Source organism: Tupaia chinensis, unplaced genomic scaffold (genome assembly GCF_000334495.1).
Source record: "Tupaia chinensis unplaced genomic scaffold, TupChi_1.0 Scaffold140874_1, whole genome shotgun sequence".
Lineage (NCBI taxonomy): Eukaryota > Metazoa > Chordata > Mammalia > Scandentia > Tupaiidae > Tupaia > Tupaia belangeri.
In genome coordinates this window covers 1,396,457-1,408,514 of record NW_006200742.1, presented here as the reverse complement: position 1 = coordinate 1,408,514, position 12,058 = coordinate 1,396,457, and the positions used below count along the sequence as shown (strand labels likewise).

General features: G+C 37.4%; 1 protein-coding gene across 1 annotated transcript in view; it reads right to left on the bottom strand.

Annotated features, from left to right (window-relative positions):
* Positions 1-12,058, bottom strand: part of OLFM3 (olfactomedin 3) — a 48,568-nt gene that overhangs the window by 15,187 nt on the left and 21,323 nt on the right. The window contains exons 5-6 of the mRNA XM_006162843.3: positions 9,131-9,350; positions 6,816-6,904 (exon numbers count right to left, since the gene is read on the bottom strand). Coding sequence (XP_006162905.1) covers positions 6,816-6,904; positions 9,131-9,350 — 309 coding nt within the window. The remainder of the gene's footprint in view (positions 1-6,815; positions 6,905-9,130; positions 9,351-12,058) is intronic.

Sequence of the window (12,058 nt, the reverse complement as noted above, 5' to 3'; positions counted from 1 at the left end):
AGGAAGATCAGATGTTTGAATCAATGAAGCATAAAAACCATCTGCCCTGTCTTTTGTGTTTTCTTTAATATATAATTGTGCTTTGTAACATCCTGGACTCAAACCTTCTAGATTTGTAGCCTAAGGCCATGGCCATAGAAGTAAATTAAACAGAATATGTTTATGGATAGAATGTAGATTCTTTTTACTTAGGCCTTTGGAGATTTCATGTGGTAAGAAGTAGCTACAACTTAATCATTAAACTTTATCTATTTAGGCCACTTAACGTAAGTTTTTTTCTATCATGCATTTGGTAGTAAAAACTTTACTGTTTAAGCTTTTATTTGCATGTCTAGTCTTACCAGTTAGTTATACTGCTGAGGGGAAGATGGGAATAAGAATGGACATAGAAAGTGCTCCCTGAACAAACCACCAAAACGGGTTGCCAGTGGGTGTCTGGCAAAGGAGATCGAGAATAATATGAACGCGTCTAAATAACCTCTAGTTGCTAAAATTAGCAGAACTTTCCTCTTTTAATCATTACAAATTTTTTCTTCAACTCTTCCTTTTACCTTTTCCACAGTCAAGTTTAAATTATGAACATCTCTTTACGGAGAAGGCTATTTAACAACTAAAGTGAAATGTGTTGTTAAATTCCAAATAATTTGACAATTCATGCTTGCCTCTGGAAATACAGGTGTTATACTCTTTAAAATGTATTAAGGGGGCCAACAGGTGGTGTGGAGGTTAAGGGGGCTGGATCCCATATGGCTGACTGTGTGGTTTGCGTCCCAGACCTGGAGGCTTGACAATCATGCTGGGCGTGTGTGTGCATGCTCAAAATCCCAAGAAGAGAATGGAGGAGGAGGGATTGCCATGTGGCTGTTTCCCATGGAGGGTGATTTCTCACTTTCCCTCTCTCTTTTTCTGTCTCTCTCTCTAGTAAACACATATGCCCTGTAGAAAAACTTAAGAACAAAATGAAAAACAAAACAAAAAAAATTTTTTTTTTTTTTTTTTTTTCAGAGAGGTTTTTGTTATAGGTCACATGCACTTGCTGGAGAGATAGGGAGACAGAAAGCAAGAAATCACCCCCCGGGGGGATAGCCACACCTCAATCCCTTGTCTTCTGTTCTCCTCTTGGGATTTTGGGCAATGCAAGCACACGCACCCGGAATGAGTTTTAAGCCACGAGTCTGAAACAGCAGTGGACTACATGGGAGTCCAGCGACATAACCATTACACCATCTGCTGGTCTCAAAAACTCTTACTTTTTTAAGACAAAATCTTAATTGCATTACATCTGCCTACCTCAGCTTCGTAAGTAACTGAGACTACAGGGTTGTATGATTGTGCCTGGCTTTTAGGGTGAGCTGGGAATTGCACCTGAGATGCCTTTATGTCCTCAGCCTACCCAGTAGGAGCTTCAACCCAGAACATGCTACTGCAGCTGAGAGATTAATAATACATTAATGTATACTGAGATTTAGTAGTTACCCAAACATTTACCAGTTGCCCTAAAATAACTAGGGTTTCTACAGTTCTAGAAGGATGAGTCATCAAGTACATGGCCACGTAGAAATGATCATTCTGTTTTATGAATTTTGGTGAAATTAGGACTGTCCTTGGTGAATTATCTTTATTTTTTAGCGTTATTATTATTATTATTATTTTAAATATTGTTTTTTTAAGCCATTGAGTCTAGGACTTAAACCACATACTTGGTGATCATATGTGATTTCATACCTTAACCACCATTATCACCTACTGGCCTGGTGAATGACTATTTGATGATCTCTTTAACTTAATTTGAGGGAATATTTTGTCAATTTCCCCTGCTATGTTTCAGAGTGAAATCTCATTTCTCTCTACCTCAGGTGCATGATTTTGTCTTTTCTGGGAATTCCTGCTTCACTGAAATTTTCAGTGTCTCTAGCTTTAAGTGTTAAGTAGAGCAAAACATCAGGTGTTTTGGAAGGAAATACTGCTCTGCTATTGAAGAAAGAACAGATGGCAATGAAAGAACAGGTGAAAAAGGCTAAGCTTTTGTTGTCTTTTTTTCCCAAAAGCTTTTTGGTTTTATGAAAAAATATAAATATGTTTTACATCTGACATACATATAAATTTCCTGAAAGCAATTACGTTTTTTATTTTAATAATAAGATTTGCTCTTAAATACTCGACAAACACTTTTTAAAAAAATGCCAGAGGGTGCATGTGCTTGCTGTAGAGAGACAGAGACACAGGAGAGAAACGGAGAGTGAGAAAAAAACATTCCTTATGAAGGACGGACACACTATAATCCCCTCTTCTCCATTTATCCCTCCTTTTGGGATCTGAGTTATGTACACACTCCCAGCATGTTTCTCAAGCCATTGGGACCAGGACTTGAACTGCACAGTTGACCATGTGTAATCCAACTGCCTTAATCACCAGGACTCAGGCTGGCCTGAAGCTAAGTTTTGCCTGCTATGTTTAATGATACTGTAATAGGCTCTGGGAATACAATTATAAGACATGAACAGTCCCTGACCTCTCTGAACAGGGACAATGTCTATGTAAGTGGTAAACAAAAAAAAAAAGAAAAGAAAAATAAGCAAATGGGCATTTTCTATAAAATATATTAATATACTAAGTGACATGAGCGAGTTAGGAAAGGAGTTGTGATGATCATGCCAGGGGATTCAAACCACATTGGAATCAGAGAAGGCTCCCAGAAGAATAGCTGTCTAGTATATAAAATGAAAAATTGTTAGAGCTCATGAGTAAGGTAAGAGGAAAAGCATCCATGAAAAGGAAGAGCAATTCAATGTGCAGGAAGTGATAAAAGCATGCATGGTTGAGTGGCTGAACATTAGATGGCTAAAGCTTAGAGTGAGTGCATGGTGAGAACTTGACGGAAAGCGGCCAAAGAATCAAGCTAAATCCATTTCATCAAGAGAAACCATGCAAAGGTGTTTGAACCTAGTTTTAAAGGTAAACCACTTATAAGACCAGTAGATCGAGAAGTGGTTACGTTGCTAGATTCCCATGTAGTCAACCACAGTTTGAGTCCTAGATATGTGTGCCTATAAATCCCAAGAGGAGAATGGAGAAGGGATTGCAGTGTGGTCACCCCTCCTGAAGGGGTGTGTGTGTGATTTCTTGCTTTCTGTCTCTCTAGAGAGAGCTACCCTATAGCAAAATTTCTCTCTCTCTCACTTAAACACAGATATGACATGACTACATTTGACTTAATCTTTGGGAAAGATTAAGGTAAATACTGAAGTGTGACCAAGAGGAAATGATTTCAGTGAATGCAAGTGGTTAGGAAGTCTTTGCAATAATCCAACTGAAAAATGATGAAGCAAGCTCTGGTTTAGGGAAGGGGAAGTGAGGATGTAGGAGAGAGGTGATTGTGAGAGATCAGCGAGGTGGACAAAAGGTGCAGTGATGGAATGAGTGGAGTGAGGTTTAGGAAAGAATTAAGAAACACTCTGACTTTTGCCCAACCATTGGATGAATGGGAGTTTATTCATTAGACTTACTGAGGTATCTAGCAAATTTCTCTCTTCTTGTATGAGCTCCACAAAAGACACCATGTGTGCAGAAGAAATCTGTCTTTGAACTCAGGACTTGAGTGTTGTTACTGCCGCCCACATGTGTCTTTGGCAAGTCAAACTTTCTGAGCATCTATTTTTGTTCAACTGCCAACACTAATGCCTAACTTGGAGTTCCTGCATAAATTAGAGCTCGTGCATGTTGAACTGCTGGCAGAGTGCCTGTCAGCCATAGGATCTCCGTATTGCTGGAGTTTTCTACTCATGTGCTTGTTGTCCCCACTAATATGTAAGCTTCTTGACCGCAGAAAGAGACAGTCTCCTTTCATGTTTGAATCCACAAATACCTAGTGAAGTGCTGGCACATATTAGGGAGTCAATAAATATTTGACGAATGTGCAAATAAGACAATTGCTACAGAGGTAATTTGGTTTCAAAAATAAATTTGGCATAAACACAGGAAAAGACATCACCCAAGTCTCTTCACTTGTGACCTCAACTGTCTCATGCGAATGATTACGTCTGTCAAACATGAAGTCTCCAACTATTCGTATTAGTAGAAAGATGCAAGCAGTGCCTCACTAGATGGCACCAAACCATTGGCCTAAAATAGAACTAATGAGAGGGGATGAAGGCCCAGAGGACTGCAAAACTGCAAAATCTGATTATAATCTGCATTAAATATCTGTGGTGATCTTGGGGGTGTGTAAAAAGCTTTAACCATGCTTTTTCATTCAGATTTTCATATGCATATTATTATATTCTGCATGTCTTGGAATGTGATACAATTTAATTAAGGAAATGGAACTTTATTCAGTCTTTCATAGGATAAAATTAAGTACTTGGGAAAGACCATCACTGTACCTTTTTCAGGGCACTACAGTACATTTTTGTGGAAGCATTTTTCTAATTTTTATTTTCTCCAAACCTCTAAATCTGTAGAAGGAATAAGCTCAATAGTGCCCGTGTAGTCTCTATGACTTGTTATTCTCTGGGGCCTTATTTACTAAGTTCCTTGGGAGTAAGTTAGATCATATGAGCAATAAGGCTACTCTGTTTTATAGTACCTTAAAATTCATAAGATATGTTCTGTGACATTTTATTTCAAAGAAAACCCCCCATATGTTCTGTGACATTTTATTTCAAAGAAAAGCCTCTGAAAAAGTGAGGGGAAAGGCATTCATTTTTATCACAATTTTATTTTCTTTTCCCAATCCTTCTCTACCCTCTGTTAATTGGTCACGTTGAGAGGCTTCTGTGAAGAGTAAAGATAACATTGGTGAATGAGCCTTCTTGTCCTTTCGTTTATTTCTTCTGAGATAGAGACAGAGTGAGAGTCACCACTTTACACAGGGTCTCCACACTATGACCCACTTCCTGCCTCAGCCTCAGACTCACCCAGCCAGGATCACTGGCAAAAGAGCACAAATCTGCTGCGCACAGGAAACCTGGCACACAGATCCAGGACTCTCCATACGGCCTTAACATTGTGGACTATTGCATTATAACTGTGCTCGCGTGGCTGGCCAGGTCTTCTTCTCTTATTACTATATTGCTAACAGTATATTTATCCAATGTTCCACTCTAGGTCTGAGCAGCAAAGGGACTGGATTTTAAAATCTTTTTAATATAAAATCCCTGATATAATTTTTCTCTACTCTGTTAGTGTCCTGATGTTGACTAGTAATGTCTCCACCCCACCCCACCAAATCCACGAGTTCTGGTATTTTGATATTCAGGTGCTTACTTGTGAGCTAATACTAGGCATGGAGTTAAAAGAGTTCTTAGAGGTTAATTGATCTAGTTTGTACAAATTTCCAGGAAATGTAACTAGGAAGTCAAGAGTTAATCAAACTATAATGTATTGCCATGCTCAAAATGATATGTTTGAGGGGCTGGCAGGTGTCATGGTGGTTGAGGCAGGCACTGGATTCCCACATGGCAGACCATGGTTAGAGTGCCAGGCCTGGTGGCTTGCTTTCTCTCTCCTCCTCACTCTCTCTTTCTCTCTCTCTCCCTCTCTTTGCCTCTCTGGTCAAATTAAAGAAATAATAATAATAATAATAAAGAAAATTAAATAATTCTCTAAAAAAAGTGATACGTTTGATTTTTTTCCTCAGTGTGCATATACACAACACATTAATATTTACACACATACAAATACAGAAGTGCATTTTAAAAGTTCATGGAAAATGCATATTATAAAAAATAAATTGCATAGATTTAAATTTTTTCCACCAAAATAAACTTGCACTTTAATCTATCTTTCCACAAATTTTTGATGCCTCCATATATATGTGTGTTTCTGTGTGTATGTTTGTATAGGTATGTGTTTTATCAGACACTCTCTTTCAATTGGAGTTATTATTTTTTAACGAAAAATATGACGTTCTATTTATCTTTTCAAGGACCATGTAACTTATTCACTGTATTAGGACTGCATGTCTCTGCCTGGACATGTTTTCTACATTGCAATAAAGGGTTGTGGTTCAGGTCATAAATATCTTCTCTGCTCAAGAGATAAGCGGCTAATTGATGTGACCCTGGGGGGGGGGGCGGATGGCCAAAATTGCCCAGTTCTTGAGTCAAAAAACATAGAAAAGGCATAGAAAGGCATAGAAGAATTAAATTAATTATTTATGGTACCGGCCTCTCTACTAAATGAATAAGGAGCTGAAAATCTAGGAACAAATGGAATATGAGAACTAGTTTGACAATTTTATAGGGTTACCTCAATTAAATCAAATAACAACCATCTTATTAAATAGGAAAATTAAATGCCAATTTTATGTCTATTTTATATTTGTATTATATTGGTTGCCAAACTTTATGTTTTAGATTAGTTCAATAAAAATTAATATGAATTAATTAATTCAGTTTATTTGATAGTCACATTCTTTCTAACCTCTGGTTCATGAAAGAAAATTAATAAAAATATGTACATCACAGATCAAGTTCTAAGGTCTACAGATACCATAAAATTACTATCCATGGTTCAGTAAGAATGAAAAAGATGAATCTGTGTCCACTTAAAATAGTTCTCTTAGTCCCAAATGATATTTTCAGTATTGGAGAAGATTGTGTGTGGGAAATCACTTGTGGATTAGAAAAATAAAACAAGCCAAAGGTTCTTAATGTCTGGAATGGATCTTCTGTACTACATAGGCATCTTCTGTTCTTCTAAAGCAAGTCAAAACCTACGTGGATCTGTCCTATATACAGTAATTTACAGAAAATCTGTAACCAGATATTTTCTGAACTGATAAAATATGCATCGGATGTGTTTTTGTGACCTACCCTAAGTAATTTGGTTACTAAGAACACAAAGTAATACTTGCTTTCAGATTTTCTTCTTATCTTATTTGGTGGATGCATCATTTGGCAAACTGTAATAATATGTGTATTAACTAAACATATTTCTTGACTAAAAAAAGAATAGAATAAAACAACATAATTTCTTTATGTTTATAATGTTTATCTACTGTATATAAACCATAAATTGTACAACTCAAATTATAAAAGCAGAGCATATAAAAGAGGCATTTAAGTGCTATGTCAAATAACTAACTTCTGTTTAGTTTCAACCACATCCATGTCATCATGTGGCTAAAAGTAAAACATACTATCCCTTGCTATTTGAAATAGCTAATAATCAGTTGAAAGTTTAGAAATTATCCTATAATTGTTTTTTTTTTGGGGGGGGAGAGGTTTTTGCTATAGGGTGCTTGTGCTCACCAGAAGGACAGAGACAGAGACAGAAAGTGAGAAATTATTCCCAGGGGGGATGGCCACACCACAATCCCTTCCCCTCCATTCTCCTCTTGGGATCTTGGGCACACACACATGCACCCAGCATGAGTTTAAGCCTCTGGATCCGGGACTCGAATCCCGGTAGACTACGTGGAAGTCCAGCAACATAGCCATTACAACTGCTGGTCCTGATTCCTACAATTTCTTATGAAATTAATTTATTCAGTAAATATTTATTGAGTGACTTTTCTTTGCCAGGCAGTGTTCTAGGTATTGGGAGACACATGTGTAGAGTGAACATGATTGACTTGTTCTTGTCCTCATGGAACAAAAGTCTAGCAAGAGACATTTAGTTACACATTAAATGATAATAAAATATAAAACATTCAATCATTAGTAGAATAATAAGGTTTGGGAGTGCTTAACAGGAACACAGAGGCTAGTTTGGGAGGACAATGAAGAGTTTTTGCAAGATATAACATTTAAACTGAGACCTGAAGAATGAATAGTAGCTTGTTCCACACGGCAGGTCAACTTACATTGATGGAGAAAAGGTACCTAGAGAAAAGAGAGCTTCAAGAGCCAGGAATAAACAGCATCTTGTAATGGCCCCTTGGTAAGAGAGCGTGGGGCACACATGACTGGGACTAGCAAGTGTGAGGAGAAATGGCAAACCTAAAACTGATGGAGATGAGAGGGGGATACAGGAAGGGCCTGACAGCCATGGAATCTATCAGAGATTTTAAACAGGAGCAACATAATTTCAGATTTATTCCTCAGAAAATCCTTTTGGCAATAATGTGGACATTAGGTTGGAGAGAAGCAAGAGTCAGAGTCATGGCGTCTCCATAGTTAATTATTAGGAGCCCAGTTACAGATGAAAACGTGTGGGTACTGCCAATGAGGACTAGGAGCTGAGGATTCTTGTCCATGTGACTGGACTTCAGTTTACTTGATTTCTTTGAATAAATTCTCGTGGAAATCTCGGGAGGACTGTAAGAGAGCTTCTGACCTAGCAATCCCCCCCTTGTTTTGAGGCTGTTGAAACTGAATGCAGCATTTTGTCTTTCGGTTCTCTTTTAACCCTTTGAATCACATTTGTTAAATAGTCTGTAAAGTGTTTGGCCCAGACAGTCCAGCACACACTGTGGGGTGTTGCGGCATGATGTCAGTGTTGCACAGGAGACTCAAGTGTGGCTCCCATGTCGCCTGGGACACACACAGCTTGATGCATCTTTGAGTCTGGCTGGTTAGAAGGCCTGGGGGAGGATCACGGTATGGCAAGACCCTGCCAAGGGAACCTCTCTCTCTCTCTTTCAATAAATAAGTCAATGATAAACTAAATAATATGTTAAAAGTTCTTATAATTCATCCAAATTCTATTTCAAATGTTTACATTTTATTCAGGGAAATTCCTTTACTATAAATTGAGTACTCATCTTTTTCAAATATTTAACTCCTTTTCCAAGTTTATTTTGTATTTCAGAAAAGTTTTTCTTTACTTGACAGAACATTTTTCTGTGGTTATTGAGTTGCCCTCCCTATCACGCCACATCATGTCAACAAGTAACATACTGTTCCTAAATACACCGGCACTCCTCCTTATTCAGTTTGGGGCCACTGTTTACTTTTTATTCAAGCTGCAGCCTAGTCCTATTATGACTTCAACTGGATAATGAACCCATGGATGCAATACTAAGATTTGTATAAATTCAAAACAAATATAGGCACCAAGAATCAGACTCTATTGCCCAGGTTTTCCTATAATTAGGTAACTTACAACTATAGGCAAAGTGTAAGAATGTGGTTCACATTGACACTACTAAATGACACAACTTAGACAAATGAATTGTTCTACTCACTTAGCTTTTTCATGCAGTCACGAAGTCTGGTTTCCAAGCTAAGCACCCTCTGATGTAGTTCCTCATAGTCATAGGCCCCGATTTCTTCCTGAATGCCGGTGAGGACTGCAGACAGATTTCGGATTTCCTCCTTGAACTGGGTGATTAACTTGGCATCTGTTTTGTACTGTTCCAGCACAGGGATCAAGGGCAGGAGCTCGTCCATCTTCTCTTTCAACTCCTGTGAAAAGCATCTGATTGTTCCTGAGAGTCATTTAAAACAGATCAAGCAGCCACATTCTTTTTATTATGATAATTAAAGGAGATTAGTACAAGGCTTTCAAAATTCCTTATTGATTTTGGGTGGAAATTAGATATTTTGTGAAAATGTAAGTGACCACATAATCATTAGTAGTAAATCCATGTATCTCAGCTTTCCCATATAAGAACCTCACTTTAAATGGTTACATGTTTGCCAATAAAGTGAATCGATCGTTATCATCATTAGAAAAACTTCCGATGGTGGCAGTTACAGGTTTATGCATGATCTCATTTTCTGGTAGTGTTTTATAAACTGAACAGGGCATTATCTAGCCAGAAAATAGAAGCAACCTCAATCTTCTTATTATGAATTAAGTTTGAATACAGTTATTAGAAATAGGTCAAATAACCTATGACTGTTTAGTTAAGTCTAATTACCCACCAACTGGATATTCATGTTATAGGGGTCCACAGGGGAAATTTTGAATTTGGATCTGCTTTTTCCTAACACCGAGAATTTTTCTAATCATAGTCATCTTCCACTTTGTGCTTCTACTGTGCTCAGGGATTCTTACCTCTTTTTAATATCCATTTTAGCACAACTTCATTAGAAAGGTAAGTTCAGCAAGTGCAATAAATCATGCAAAGCTTCCCAAAGCTCAAAGAAATGCATGCTGCTGTTTACCACTTTGAATTATTACCTATACCTGACTCCATTTGTCTTAGCATAGATAATTTAGAGGTCATTATGTAAGACAGAATAGCTTACCCCTGGCATGAATTAACTCTTTAGGGGACCTAAATGGATAGTCTATGGAACAGGCGAACCAGGTGTACAAAGTTATTTGAAACATAAATTTTCATTACGAGAAGGTGAGTTTGTAGTCAAAGCAATGTCCTTTATTCCGGGCCACCTAAGGCCTGAGCCACACCTGCAGCTTCCCCTGTACTTTACAGTACATCATCTTTATTTCATTCCCTTTAACTTGATGGAATGTTTAACAATAACATTTCAGACGTTTGACTCAATTGTGATTTTTTTTTACCAGATGATAATTATTCGTGCAAACAGCTGTCGCTCTCCTGATTAGTTGAGTATAATCCATAGGTGCTGTCTGAAACCATGCTGAACACTAATTTAAGAAGCTGAAGATTGCATTTTTAAATTACATTTAGAAGATGTTATTACTATAAATGCATTAAAATAGCAGGAGTTCCCATTGCTGCCCTGATTTATGAGCTTCTGCTTTGTGTGGAGAAATTTCTTCTTGCTCTATAATTTTTGAGATCTGAATTTGTCTACATGTGCATGTTGATAGGGAGGGTAAAGAGAGTCTTAATAATGAGGACGATTCACAAGTATCACAGAGGCAGAATCGCAGAACTTTGCTCATTTCCGTGGCTCATTTGGAAATAAATGTATTAGTCTGACCATTTACTGGCATTCTTAAAGGAACACACAATTGTTTTATTTGGCTTTTAATAAGAAGAGGTCTGTTTGTACCATTCACTATATATTATAACAATTGTTAGAATAAAAGTCTTTATATTCTACTGAGTTTTATTTAAAAGGGCAAGTCGATATTGAGATTTTGGTAGCATTTTATCTTCTTGAATTAAAAATTAGGTATTCTTGTTTTTAAAATCTTTTTAAAAGTGCACAATTTAGTTACTATCTATTAGCTTTTAAACTTTGGAAACTTGTCAGAAAGTGGTGGTAAGTCCACCTAAATGCACATGTCAAATACTTAAAAGGTGAAATCAAAGTAGCACAGATCTATTTGCTAATCCCTTCCAGAAGATGACTGTCTACTACAATATATTGCTCTTACAGAAAAGGTTGTAGCAAGAATGTCTTACACAACAACACATAGGAGTCTTAGAAAGTATAGTAGTTATCATACATTTTCCATCTGAAAGAACAGAGAAGACAAAATCTCCTAGCATTGTTGATAAGAAAAAAAAAATTCCTGTATTAAAATATTCAATGTTAAACTTACTTTCAGACTAGGCAAATTTTGGTTTGGGGGTCTCTCTGAGATTTGTATCTCTTTTCTTTGTTTCTCACCTTCTTCCAGGAGTTCTCAAAGATGCCCATACTTCATCAGGCATCCCCAACCCAGCCAAACTGGCACCCTAACATCGTCCCTTGGCTCTGCAGAATTCTCACTGAGCCAGACCACCTGAGCTCTCCTCCAGTGCCTGCTCCCTTCCGGAAATGCTCTGTCTTCACCTGAAGTACCAGCTTACTATTTCTTACTTGGCTGATGACCTGAACTTTGGGTTCACTTTATTGCATTACTCTCTCTATACTAACACTGAGCGCTGAAAATGGACATTAAAATGCTCTTGGTTTTCTTGATTCTCCCTGTAATTTAGTATGGGCGGAGGGATTCGCTGGTTCCAAACTACTTTTATGAATATTGCCAAATGGTACAACTCTTTTCCTGATCTTTCCCCAACAAAGGAATCCTCTTCCCTTTGTACTTCTAAGTAATGCTTATACTTATATTCATCATTAACCTCACTTACCTGTTAGATATCTTTCAATGAAGAGAAATGATGTGTTATACATCCAGCAGAGGGTCTGATACTAACTCACATGTGATGTATGCTCAATAAATACTGGTTAAAAATAATTCTTTTTACTCCTCAGAATTATATTCTTCTCTGTTTATCATTTCCCTA